The sequence below is a fragment of the Brassica oleracea genome, chromosome C4 (assembly GCF_000695525.1).
Source record: "Brassica oleracea var. oleracea cultivar TO1000 chromosome C4, BOL, whole genome shotgun sequence".
Taxonomy (NCBI): domain Eukaryota; kingdom Viridiplantae; phylum Streptophyta; class Magnoliopsida; order Brassicales; family Brassicaceae; genus Brassica; species Brassica oleracea.
Genome location: NC_027751.1, coordinates 16,746,999 through 16,760,991, shown reverse-complemented (window position 1 = coordinate 16,760,991; position 13,993 = coordinate 16,746,999). Strand labels below are relative to the sequence as shown.

The 13,993-nt window shown below is 35.8% G+C and overlaps 2 protein-coding genes across 2 annotated transcripts; both read left to right on the top strand.

Moving 5' to 3' along the window:
• Positions 1–830: 830 nt before the first annotated feature.
• Positions 831–2,899, top strand: LOC106337490 (proteasome subunit alpha type-3). Its single transcript, XM_013776601.1, has 10 exons — positions 831–1,069; positions 1,153–1,192; positions 1,293–1,376; positions 1,445–1,518; positions 1,605–1,691; positions 1,780–1,864; positions 1,953–1,999; positions 2,233–2,298; positions 2,405–2,495; positions 2,595–2,899. Exons 1-10 carry the CDS (start codon positions 966–968, stop codon positions 2,664–2,666), a joined length of 750 nt encoding a protein of 249 aa, XP_013632055.1. The 5' UTR covers positions 831–965; the 3' UTR covers positions 2,667–2,899.
• Positions 2,900–10,408: 7,509 nt separating this feature from the next.
• On the top strand, positions 10,409–12,762 carry LOC106336593 (COP9 signalosome complex subunit 2). The gene is made up of 9 exons (XM_013775459.1): positions 10,409–10,574; positions 10,647–10,818; positions 10,887–11,127; positions 11,197–11,271; positions 11,341–11,475; positions 11,576–11,763; positions 11,933–12,001; positions 12,091–12,181; positions 12,263–12,762. Exons 1-9 carry the CDS (start codon positions 10,565–10,567, stop codon positions 12,599–12,601), a joined length of 1,320 nt encoding a protein of 439 aa, XP_013630913.1. The 5' UTR covers positions 10,409–10,564; the 3' UTR covers positions 12,602–12,762.
• Positions 12,763–13,993: the final 1,231 nt, after the last annotated feature.

The following is a 13,993-nucleotide window of genomic DNA, read 5'->3' as shown; positions in this document are numbered from 1 at the left end:
ACTTTTTCACCACAAGAATCTGAGAGGACCACCGTGAGAGAGAGGCTAAGAGTTGGTCGGAATTTGAGAGAGAGAGAGGAGTTTTCCGGCGGAGAGAGAGAGGTGGCCTGGTGGAGAGAAGGCTGAGCTCCGGTGGAGCAAAGGCTGAGCACCGAAGGAGCTGGCCGGAAAGGGGAACGCCGGTGGAGAAAGCTTTCTCAGGTGGAGAGCACAATCGTGCTGATAACGTGTTAGAAATATGAGAGAAGTGTTGCTGTGTAAGTTGTGTCTTTCTCATTAGCTCTCACTATCAATATATAGTGGAGGTTCATAAGGGTTTAAATCTACACATTTAATACATATTGACCACAAAGATACAGACTTGGTCAAAGCTCATAAATGCTCCGGTTGAATGAGTCTTCATCTTGACTAGTCTTGGACGGATGTAGACGGACCGGAGACGGGTGTAGACGGACCGGATAGTCGGGTCAGATGTAAACCTCCTTGATGGTTAATGGCAATCCACACATATCCATATCATGGATTTATAACAAGATTTGAGTTTTAATTTTTTTAACTAAGAAATTCTACCCAAACACCCTAAAATCACCTGAAAACTTTAAACTTCTACAACTGAAAATATTTTCAATAACAGTGGATTTCAGATTACTTTACGAAATGTCAAATTCAATAACAGTACATTTTAAAATGAGTTTTTAAAATTTATGTTTGAATAACAGTATATTTGTCATTTTAGTACGGATGGATAACCTGAAACTCTTAATTGAATACAACCTGAAAGAAACATAATGTGCCAAGAGTAAAGCCCGATAGTAACTGAAAAGACCCACCCGATTTACAACCCGGATCGTTTAGATATCCGAGAACTTTAGAAGCTATTCTGGCTTGAGAAGAAAGAAAAACCCATTCTCCGATCCTTGTTAAATCGAGAGAGAGAGAGGAAGAGTAAACAACAGTCGAAGAAGATGAGTAGCATTGGAACAGGATACGATCTCTCAGTCACAACCTTCTCTCCCGATGGCCGTGTTTTCCAGATCGAATACGCCGCCAAAGCTGTCGACAATAGTGGGTTAGTCTCCCTTCTCTCTATCTCCTCAGATCCGATTCACGAAATTAGGTTTTTTTTTAAAACTTTTCTTTTATTTTTGGCAGAACTGTCGTTGGAATCAAGTGCAAGGACGGGATTGTAATGGTTCGTTTCTTGTCCCTTTTGAAACCGAATAATACAAAAAAGATTGGGTCTTTACTGAGTTAGTGTTTTTTTTGTTAATCCTTTTGGGTTGGTTTTAAAGGGTGTGGAGAAGCTTATCGCATCTAAGATGATGCTACCCGGATCCAACCGGAGGATCCATTCTGTTCATCATCATGCTGGCATGGTACGCTCTTTTTATTACCTTTCTAATTGTTGTGTTCTTTGGTCTTAAAATGAGTTTCTCATGTCAAGGCTGTTGCTGGGCTTGCTGCTGATGGGAGGCAAATTGTTGCACGTGCTAAATCTGAAGCCAGAAGCTATGAGAGGTACTCTCACTCAAAAGCATCAGATTGATCTTTTTCTGCATTTTGTGCTTTCTTAATTGAACACTTTGACATGTGGGTAATAATAGTGTTTATGGAGACGCTGTACCGGTGAAGGAACTATCAGAGCGTGTTGCAAGTTATGTTCATTTGTGTACTCTCTATTGGTGGCTTAGGTTTGTTGTCCCTTTCATCTCTACCTCCTTTTATTTCTCCTGCTTGATTGAAAATTAAACGCTTTTTATTATTTTTTAATTTTTCAAGGCCTTTTGGTTGTGGAGTCATTCTTGGAGGTTATGATAAAGATGGACCCCAATTGTACATGATTGAGCCATCCGGCATTTCATATGTAAGTCTTTCCACAGAGATAGATACCTGTCTCTTAAATTCTCAGTTGTAGCGTCATTTTTTAATCTGACGTCAACTATGCCCTGCAGAGATATTTTGGTGCTGCAATTGGCAAAGGCAAACAAGCTGCTAAAACGTAAGCTGTTTCCTCTAATCTTAGTATGCTTTCATCTTGTAGTGTATATGTCTAGTAGCTACTGATCAATTTAACTTGTCTGAAGATAATTGTAACTAACATGTAAATTAAGAATTTGTGATTAATGGGATTGATGATATCGGTTCAATGAATGAATGGAGTTAGAGCTTTGCAACATTTGTTTTTTAACTAAAGGCGTTGTTATTGTTCTGATTGATCATAATTTCTTGCAGGGAAATCGAGAAATTGAAGTTGTCTGAGATGACATGCAAAGAAGGCGTTATTGAAGTTGCTAAAATGTGAGTAGTTCATTTACTCGATTTCAGTAGTAAACTCTTGTGACTGATGATGTGCTTCTGCATCCATTGTTCTATGCAAGATCTAATGTGAGTTTCATTGTGGCAGCATTTACAAGTTACACGATGAAGCCAAAGACAAGGCCTTTGAATTGGAGATGAGCTGGATCTGCGAGGAGTCAAAACGAGAGCACCAGAAGGTAATAAATACAATGCTCTTCTTATTGATGATTTTTTTTAAAAAAAATTGTCGTTCTTAAAGCTTCCCATAACCCCATAAAACTGGGGACTTATTCTAGGTCCCTGATGATCTTCTAGAAGAAGCAAAGACGGCAGCCAAAACTGCACTTGAGGAGATGGATGCTGACTAAACTGAGAAAATGGGTCAAATTAGATATGTGTTATGCATCGTTTGGTGTTTCTGTTGTAAAACTTTTAAATTTGGCCGAGAGGGGCAAATCGCTACAGTTTCTCATGAACCTTTGGACTCTTTCATCTTGTTGCTATCGACAGTTTCTTTGAACTCTGGAGTGACTGTTGTTGCTGTTTTTTCTCAAACTTTCCAGTTTTTCACCAATGCGCCACCATCGGAGCTTCCCCCTTGTCATCTCGTTTAGCTTTCATATTTGCTGTTTTTGTCTCATTTCAATAGATATAGTTTGCTTAATAAAATGTCTTGATTTTTGTAAGCATCTTAACTTCCATGTATATATATGGCGGGTGTAATTGCTCGACTTTTCACGGGCATAGTTGGCGGGAAATGAGAACAAGAAAAAAAGTAGGAAGAAACTGGCCATTATCTAATTAATCTCAAGGATTTTTAACGTTAAAACTCTTCGACTAAGTTTGTTTTGGGTAAAAACCCCCAAACTAAGTATTTAATGAAAAACCCCTCAAACTAACGTTATTTAATGAATTAAACCCTAGTAGGTCATAATTACCATTTCTACCGGTAAATCTTTAATTTAGGGGTTTATACATTAAGTAAACATAATTAAGGGGTTTTACCATTAAATTTTTTTTTAAAAAAAAATCAAAATTTTATAATATTATTTAAAAATTAGTAACTTTTTTTGACAACATAAGCGAGAACTAAGTAATTGGACCGCGCGGTTCAGAAAGCCAAACCGAAAGTATTGAATTGACATATAACATAGCTGAATGAGAACTTCTCGCACCACTTGCAAGCTTGTCCACCATAGTATTTTGTGCTCTTGGAATATGTCTGATCCGGAAGTTAGGGAAGAAAGTCTTACTACGTCTAAATTCTTTATATAATTTTTGTTATATTTTCTCGGTTTTTACATTTTTAATTTATACATATATAATGTTGATGTTAAAACACATCAAACTCATATATTTACAAAAAAAAATTAAAAATGCTAATTTTGAAAATTTAAGTTACTAATTTTTAGATAATATTATAAAATTGATTTTTTTTTATTTTTATTGGTAAAACCCCCCAACTATGTTTACTTAATGTAGAAACCCCCAAACTAAAGATTTACCGGTAGTATTGGTAATTATGACCTATTAAGGTTTACTTCATTAAATAAAGTTAGTTTGAAGGCTTTTACGTTAAATACTTAGTTTGAGGGTTTTTACCCAAAACAAACATAATTGAGGGGTTTTAACGTTAAAAATCCTAATCTCAATAAACAGTTCAACTAAAGTGCATGGCGGGTTTTGACATTTTTTTTTTAACATTGAAAAATTCATTTTTGTAAACACCGACAGAGTACAACCCCGTAGGACTTATGTAAAAACACAACTAGAAAGCTAAAAGAAATAGAACAAACGAAAAGAAATAACAGAGATAAAACAACCATTCTTCACGGTTGAGTTGGCGCCAAAACAATTCCTCATCACGATACGCCAAAGTTAAATCTTTCCGCAATGTCCACATTGTCTCAGCATCAGGATCAACCTTTGCAATCTCAGCCTCCAAACTATCAGTGAGTCTCTGAATCCGATCTCTAGAATTAAGCTTTGTTGATCTTTTCCACTTCGAGAGCTCTCTTCTACAGCGTGCTATCCTTTCTAACAGCACATCCTTAGCCACATTCCATGTATCACCCCAACCACGGCATCTTCAAAGCCCTCTTTATCAAAGTAGAAACGACTTTGACATAGAATATTGTTTTCAAAGAAAAAGTTGGTACGTAATGGCACTGTGATATGAGGTCCACATTTTCATATATTCCCCTTGAAACCTAGGGAATAAATTGAACCATTCATTGTTACCAAAACACCTATTCAATGTACACTGAACCCACACCTTATCTCGCCAGCCTGTCCAAGACAGGGGATTACACTGCTTCTCACCTCTCTAATTTTGCAGGAAGAAACACAGTTAAGGAAATCCTCAAAACTCACCTCGCTCCTAATTGAGCCACCTAATTTATCATCATTGCTTAACAGCTCATTGAAGTCACCGGTCAGGAGCCACACTTCATCCCTAGTCACTGCCATTGCTGCTAGATGATCCCACACAACTTTCCTTTTTGCAACCACTAGATCACCATACACACATGAGAGAAAGAACTTAATAGAGCCCAGTTCAATATTCAAATCTATAAATCTATGATCCGTTTGTCACGAAATAAAACCTCCACTTTATATGAACTCTTCCATAACACTACTAAGCCCCGCCAGCTCAACAATGACCATCTCATCGTAACCCAAAATATTTTTCAAACCCAACATATACTGATTCTTTTGCTTCGTTTCCATAAGAAGTAAAAAAATCGGGATAATACTGTTTTCGTATCTCCCGTAGGTACCGAACTGTCTCGTCACTACCAGCTCCGCGACAGTTCCAACTCAGTATATTCACTGGGATGGCAGCGGCTTCAAATCGGAAGCCACCGTAGAAGGATGAGTTTTTGATGATTTTGCTGAATGATCATCAACATTGCCAACTGCTTTTCTTTTAGTAGGGCCACCGTGAGACGAACCCGCTTCATCTTGGAGGGCTGGAGTTGGCTTGACAGTGTCCTGTAGTACAGTTTTTCCACCATCAGAAGTAGACAGTCTCTTGTTGATAGACAATCTCTTCCAACGTTGGGGGCGTATTCTCCCTTCTTACCATCAATCCTTGTCCCGTACAGGGTAACTCCTGAAGAGGAGCCAACCCTGAAGACCGTAAGACCAATAGGAGACAAAGAAGAGGAGACCTCATGATCATAAATATCAGACAGATCATTGGCGTTTCTGGAAAATATTGGTGGAGAAGAATTGCAGACCGAGATGGTTTTATTCTGCATATTGGGAACACTAGAACTTTGACCTTCATATCCAAACACATGACCCTTGCCTTTATCAATGTTGGTAGAAATCTTGGGAATTTTTGGAAGGCTATCCATCGCAGAAACAGGCGCAGACTGCTGAACACGGAGTATACGAGCCTGTCTTTCAGCCGGATCACTGTGGGAAATATACTGCAATGCCATTCTCCGCTCTTCAGGAGGTAACTTAGGAAACAAGGGTTCAAAACCTGGTGATACTGAAGAAGAAGGAGCAGAGGACACTACGAGAAGAAGCTGTTGTTCTTTAGAGAAGGCTGACAATCCAGTAGGAAGTGGAAGCGGTGGAGCCTTTCTGTCCTTGTTGCGGAGTAGATGGCATGCGGGACGTTCATGGGCTAAGGACTTTTCTAGGCCAGGGTTTGGATTGGGTATGGGGTATGTTCTAATTATTGGATAGTTTGTTTATAGAACCACGAATATAGGTTTAGGCCATGTTAGAAATTGCGCTTGGCGTGAGTCGGGCGGTCGACATGGGCCTAGCGAGTAGCACAAAAATCGGGGATTAATCGAAGATTAATCGGGGATCAGTTTTTGTGATTTATATATGTTTGTAGATATATCTATTAGTTTGGTTGCAATATTCGTAATTCGTAACATTGTCTGGTGGTTCAGGTATGTGTATTATGTGTTAAGTGTCGCTGGTTCGACAATAGGAGAGGACAAATGTTGTTTTTAATGTTTTTTGCCATTAACGAAAGAGAATTGACTAAAGTACCCTTATCTTCTTCCTTTCTAATTTTTCAGCTGGAAAACCTACATACGCCGTCAATGGCTTTTTTACACTTTTCATCTCTTCTTCTGCTTTATCTATCGATCATTATCAAAATATCATAGATCTATCGAAAACCTATTGATTTCTAACCAGAAAATTAACAAAACCTGTTTTTTTCAAGGAGCCGATTTTATGACCGAATAACTACAAATCGATTCGGTTGCTTGCCGCCTACCGTATCTACGGCGTAAACTCGGCCGATTTGGCCGCGTTTTTGAACATGGGGTTTAGGTCTAATTTCTGGTATTTTTAGAATCGTACATATCAAACATGTTTATTTTTATTTTCAATGTTTAAAAATCTTAATTTTGCTAAGTTTTTCTTTCTGCTTCTTTAACCTTCCTCTAGCCATTTTGCTTTTTCCGGATAACGTCCACTCGCTCTCTAGCTTCGGTTTTGTACCTTTATAATTACTAGAGGTTTTACCGCGCTATGCGCGGTTTTTTGTTTATAAAATTTATATATATTTTAAAGTTAAACTTAAATATAAGGATTGATTATCATTTATTTGTTGATATAGTATTTGACAAATTAAAATGAATTGTTTTGAAAGATAATAATTTTTGTGCTTAAAATATCATTAATTTATATACTAATATATATTTTAGATGTAAACATTGTTAAATTTTCTATTAATCTTTTTGTAATCATGTTTAACCTTCATTTCATATACATACACACACACTGCATGTGTAATCATTTTGAATACTTAAATCTGTAAATTTTGATGACCAATAACACAATGATTTAATAAATATTTAAAATTTTGAAACTATATTTTATTTTCAATATTTATTTTTTAGTATTTATTATTTTGTAATTAAGGATTTTTAATTAAAAGGGGTAAAATCTGTAAGAGGTTTTAATATGAACGTTTTATGAGCGTAATCAAAAACCATAAACATATTTTTAATTTAATACTATATGATTGATTTGCTTCAGTGCATGGTACACACCACAAGCCACACATTTGTATGATTTTAATTTAATTTTTATGTGAAATTATTTTTATTTTCAAATATGATTTCTTTAAAATTTAGAACAAATTTAAGATAAAAGTTGGCCAATAAATTACAGAGAAAAACAAAAGTTGGCTACGAAATCACACCAAATTAAAGATGTAACTATTCAAAGTGTGAATGTATTTTATTTGATACTATGGCTAACTCAAAATATATAGTCTCCAATGGTTAATTCATAACTCTATAAGCTGATTCTTAAACATCTCATCGACATGTTGGGGATCAAATATTTGCTTCATCTTATCGTAACAGCTAAAAAGATAGCATTCCGGAAAAATCAAATTGCCCTATGTTCATATTTGTAAATAAAATCTATATAGCACATTCATGACGTTGATAACTCGTGGGTACTCAAAAACCTCATTATGTTCCTTTGTTAGCAAGGACTGTTCGATCACTGGCTCAATAGAGAGAGTTTACAAAGATGCAGTTGTTATGCACTTTAGCAAAGTGTGAGTTACACAACTGAGGATTGCTTTTAAACCAATATATCACTATTTTCCGAAGAGAAGAAGAAGAAAAAACAATCTCTAAAGGTAATTTGTTAGAAGACTGGTCATGATGACGAAAGAGAGAAAAACGATTCACTTAGCCAACCAAAACTCCTTGACAGAGAGTGATAATGTCAACATGAGTAATTGGTGATGTTCCTTCTTTGCTAAACTCTCCAAGACATCCAAGAACCCAACCAACGGTGTCGTCACCTCCTGCAAACTATAAAACAAACACCATAGCACATTATAATAGCTAAAGACAATAGTTAAGAAAATATGAGACTGGACAAATATTGTGTGAACTCACCATAATCCTCAACCCATAGCTTTGCATTCCCATATTCATCTAATTATACTGCCCCACTCTCCAAACATGCCAACCCATATTAAACAAACTCATTTGGCTTCATTTCCGTGAGATCAAAAATATGTCTAATTTATAGACTAAACAGTGAAAATTTCAATATCATAACCTATTCGATCCATAATAAAAAATAAATAAACTTTCGATCAAACACTTGTTTTCACAAAAACACTAATTAAAACTCCAATTGCAGAAAGCGTGGTTACAGGGGCTCGCTCACAATCGTATGTTGGGTCTGGGGGCCCTTTGTGGCTGCAGCAACTTATTCAGCAAGAGGCAGGGAATTAAGTTTTTTTCCTCCGTTCTCTGGTGGTTTTTAAGTTGTCCCCATTTTCTATAGCGCTTTTATAAGAGTGTTGTGGTACCTACTGGTACTTGTTTTTTTCTCAGCTTTTTTTATATTCCCTTGTCTTTGCAGTAACATTGTCCTTTTGGACTTTCAAATTAATGAAAACTCAGTGTTAAAAAAAAAACTCCAATATCAAAGCCTAATCCAAAAAAAAAACCTTCAAACAGTTTCGGTTATGATAATTTGGTTTGTGTTACTTTGGTTCATCATAGATGGTTATGCTGAAAACTTCTTCAAGCGACTCATGACGGTGTGTCCCTTATCGATGGAAGGCCTGACAAAAAACTAAATAAACCAAGATTAAGTTACATATCTTCTTAAACTATGGAGTTCATAATCCTACTTACGCAAGACTTGTTGAGCATTAAGACTTCATTTGGGTCTCTCTTGAGCATCTTTCTTATCAGATATTAAGCCTTTCAGACAAAGATTTCTTCTTACGTTTCTATTTAGATTGATAATAGACATGAGAAAACCATCATAAATCATATAAAAGTTTGTGAAAGTAACAATCTTACATCCCAAACCGAAGCTGGAGCCAGAGTAGCATTTAAATCATCGCTCCAAATAAGTGATTCTGGATCGTAGTCCTTGGTCAAAACTTCAGGCGGAATGGAGAATGGACTCCCAACCGCATCCGTGAAGTTTTCTCCTTCAGACAACAATATATATCTCAGGAAATCAAATATTTCAACATAAAGAAAATAACAGGCTTGAGGAACAGAAATAACCCAAAATCAAACAAAATTGTAATATGGATATTGTCTTAGCAAGAAGATCATTACTGAATAAGGTTCACCGGACCTCAGACTGATATTTGAAGCCGTAAAATTAAACTGAGTCTCCAATCTCGTGGTACTACCCCTGAAAAAGAAACGTTTGATTCTTCTCCGGAAGAAAAGACCCTTTTCTTAAGTTTCTAAGGCAGAGTATATGAAATCTATCCAACCTGAGATTGTAAATCGGCAGGAACAGTCGCGGCTGATTTTCACTCCCTGATGATTTTGTTGTGGAGAATTAGTCGAAGCGCAAAGATTTGGAAAAGAGGTATATGTAGCTATAAGTTTCAGGGAAGGGTAAGAGTTGAATAGACATTTATTGTTTCAGTTAATAATGAGGCTTTAAAATTCATCAATCTGGAAAGGTTACAGTTCCAAAGCAGGTTCAAAAAAGGTGAAAAAGCTAAATTAGATATTAAAAAAAAGAAGGTGGAGAGGCGAAGAAGACGATTGGACGAATGGTGGATTTCTAGTGATAAAGCAAATTTGGCCAGGGTTAATTTTTTGGAACCACAAAAGCCTAATTTGATTTTTAGTTGACAAAGCAAGTGACGTGGCAAAAAGAAAATTTCTCATTGATTGATTTTTATGCCTACGTGGATAGACTCAATGTAGCTCATATCCTCCTTTTAGTATTGTAAGATTTTCGTAGATTTTGGCTTCTGTTCTTTTATAGGATTATTTATGGTATGTTAAAATATTGGGTCCACATAATAACAAAAAAAAAAATAAGATTCATGAATTTCAAAAATTGTGTTAATGTTCTGTTTCAGTTAATGATATGATGTAGATTCATGAAAATAGAATGTTTAGAATATGATATAACTTGAGTTCATAGTGATCTGATAAAACATTATTTTACCTCTTTTAAACAAAAATCTTAATGTTTATCCTAAGTTTTATGCAATTTGTTTGCTTAATTAAAATTATGTAAACAGAAAAAAGGAAAAAGGAAATAAATATTGAAAATCTTAGAAATTATTAGATTGCCATTAATAAATAGAGAGAGAACTCAAAAACATGCATAAACAAGGACCCAATAAATATATAAAAAAAAGTCCCAAATCAACCTTCCATCCTTCTTCTCGGTCCTTGCTCTGTGCCCTACCTAACTCCGATCGAATCCTACTCTGCTTCGCCTCCATCGGCGTTGGGGTTTTTCTTCAGTCAGATCAATAATAATGGCTTCAGGTCTTGTTCCTCTTTACTTTTCCCCCTTTTAATCTTTTAGGGTTTATTGATTTGGGTTTCGTGAATTCGTAGATGCTGATATGGAGGACTACGGATTCGAGTACTCAGACGAGGAACCGGAGGAGCAAGACGTCGACATCGAGAACCAGTACTACAACTCCAAAGGCAATATTGAGACGGAGCCCGAGGAGGCGCTTTCCGGGTTCGCCGAGGTTGTTAGGATGGAGCCTGACAAGGCTGAGTGGTAAAGATCCTTTGTTATTATTGCAGAATACTGGATTTGGATTTTTAGTTTTTAGTTTTTGGGTTTAGGGGATTCAAAGCTCTTAAGCAGACGGTGAAGATCTACTACCGTCTAGGCAAATACAGAGAGATGATGGACGCGTATAGAGAGATGCTTACGTATATCAAGTCGGCGGTGACCAGGAACTACAGCGAGAAGTGTATTAACAGTATTATGGATTTCGTCTCTGGATCTGCAGGCCAGAACACTGGCCTGCTTCAGGAGTTTTACCAGACCACCTTGACTGCTCTTGAGGAGGCTAAGAATGAGGTCTCAAAGCTTTTCTGTTTTTTGTTGTGGTTATGTGAATGTGACAATTGTTTTTTTTTGCTTTTGCAGAGACTCTGGTTCAAGACGAATCTCAAGCTCTGTAACATCTGGTTTGACATTGGTGAATACAGACGGATGACTAAGGTATAATCAAACCTTTCTCATTGAAGCTGATTATGTATAGCAACAGCTGTTTTTTATTGTTTTACCCAGATTTTGAAGGAACTGCATAAGTCTTGTCAAAAGGAAGATGGGACGGATGATCAGAAGAAAGGAAGTCAGCTGCTTGAGGTTTATGCGATTGAGATTCAGATTTACACTGAAACTAAGGACAACAAGAAGCTTAAGGTTTATTAATATCATCCGCTAGTAGTGACAATTTTGATAATCTCTCTTTTTTTTAGCTTTTGTGACTAACACATGTTTGTGAATGAATGAATGAATGCAGCAACTGTACCAGAAAGCACTTGCTATCAAATCCGCTATTCCTCATCCTAGGATCATGGGTATTATCCGCGAGTGTGGTGGCAAAATGCACATGGCGGAACGTCAGTGGGCAGAAGCTGCCACTGACTTCTTTGAGGCTTTCAAAAACTATGATGAAGCTGGCAACCAAAGGCGTATTCAGTGCTTAAAGTATGTATCCTATTATCTTTCTCATTTTATTATTTAACAAACAAGATATCATGGGATGAACTAGGCAAAATAGTACTTTTTAGATTTGACTTTAGGGACATGTGAGTTTCTTATAGGGTGGTCTGGCCAAAGCATCTTAGAGTTAATGTATTTTTTTTATGTTTGCAAGGTATCTTGTTCTTGCGAATATGCTGATGGAATCAGAAGTGAATCCATTCGACGGTCAAGAGGCAAAACCGTAAGTCTGTTTTATTATTATTATTATTGTAAAAAAAAAACCCATTTCTTCTGTTCTTTGCTTTATACGATTTTGTCTATTTCTAAAAGGTACAAAAACGACCCTGAGATCTTGGCAATGACGAATCTGGTAGCAGCGTATCAACGGAACGAAATCATAGAGTTTGAGAAAATACTCAAGGTAAACAAGTTGAAGCATTTATCGAGTTGCTACACCTTTATTAAAACGATGGTTACTAATGGAATAGTGGTTGGAATGTAGAATAACCGGAAGACGATAATGGACGATCCATTCATCAGAAACTACATGGAAGATCTGCTGAAGAAGGTGAGGACACAGGTGTTGCTGAAGCTGATAAAGCCGTACACGAAGATCGGGATTCCTTTCATATCAAAGGAGCTGAACGTGCCAGAGAAGGATGTGACGGAGTTGCTGGTGTCGCTGATACTGGACAGCCGAATCGATGGACACATTGATGAGATTAACCGTTACTTGCTGAGAGGTGACAGTGCTAATGGAAGGAAACTTCACAAGGCGGTTGATAAATGGAACACACAACTCAAGTCTCTTTCGATCAGTATCACCAACCGAGTCTGTTAATTTACATCCACCTCTCTCTCTTTTCGATAGCTTTGACATTTTTCTTGTTTCTACCCATTTGTGGATTACTTTTCTTTTCACTGCGCTGAATTTTCTCCTTTGGTGGTTTACATTTTGTTCCTAAAATCTGGCCGATTACATAATACTACTTTTGAAACGAATATCAAAACCCTCGGACAACACTTTAGAAATCTTATTAATTGTTTCAGCCAATTAGAGAAAAATGGCAAAGCTATCGATAATGGTTTTACATTTTGTTCGGGTGTAAGGTTCTGGCTGAGCATCAAAAGTTTAATATGATGAATTATTTATGGAGTCAATCTGTTCAAAACCATAAACAAATGAAAATACCTATGATTTGACTCATTTGTCTCTATGGAAAAAGGTATAACATTGTGGGATTTAGGGTGTTTGGTTAATCAGGATAAAAGTGTAGTGTATGGGATGCAATTTCCCTTATTTATGTGATGTTCATTATAATGCCATTAACCCAGGTTATTATACGATGTAGTTTTTTTTTGTTTCTAAACTTTATTTGCTCTCCGAATTCTATTTAAAAACAAATCTTTTGTTATAATTATATACTAGATTTTGATCCGCGCTTTCAAAGCGCAGAGTAAAATATAATATTTTATAACATATTAAATTTTATAACGTATATATATATATATTTTAAAAAATTTGTTTTTGTTTGTATATGTACATGTAGTAGTTGTTTTATATGTTTAGGATTAATATTTTGTTAAAATTAAAACAATAATTTTCCGAAAACCTTGCGGCATATTAACAATAATTTTCCGAAACCTTGCGGCATATTAGAGAATCGTATCTCACAAAAAATTTCAAATTTCAAATATAGGATTCTTAATAATTAGGCATATTCGGTTTCCATATTCGTGTGGAAATATAACCATTAAGCGAGATTCTCTTAAAATTCGTGTAGACTGTTGGCCAAGTTATATTCTTAAGGACAATTAATTAATAGTGTGAGTAATGATATTTAAAAGATATTTTCTTTTCCATATATGTTAAAATCTAGGTAATCGTTTAGTTAGTTTTGTAGTATCGATATTGTTTGATCACCAAGTTATAAGAATTAGATATTTTCAGTATCCATCTATGTTTAAAAGTATATTTTAAAAAAGTTCAAATATTTACTAATACTAAAACAGATTTTATTAACTAAATAACTTGTAATATAGTTGGAAGAATTAGATATTTTCAGTATCCATTACAAAATTATTTTTAATAACTGTAAAGTCATACGCTTGTAAGATTACTTGAAAAACCTATGTTAAAGTCTTATAAGTTTTTGTTATATCATAGAGTTTAGGGGTTGTATACTTTCAAGTAAAGCTAGTGAAATAGGGTTTGTATAGCTAGCTACATAGC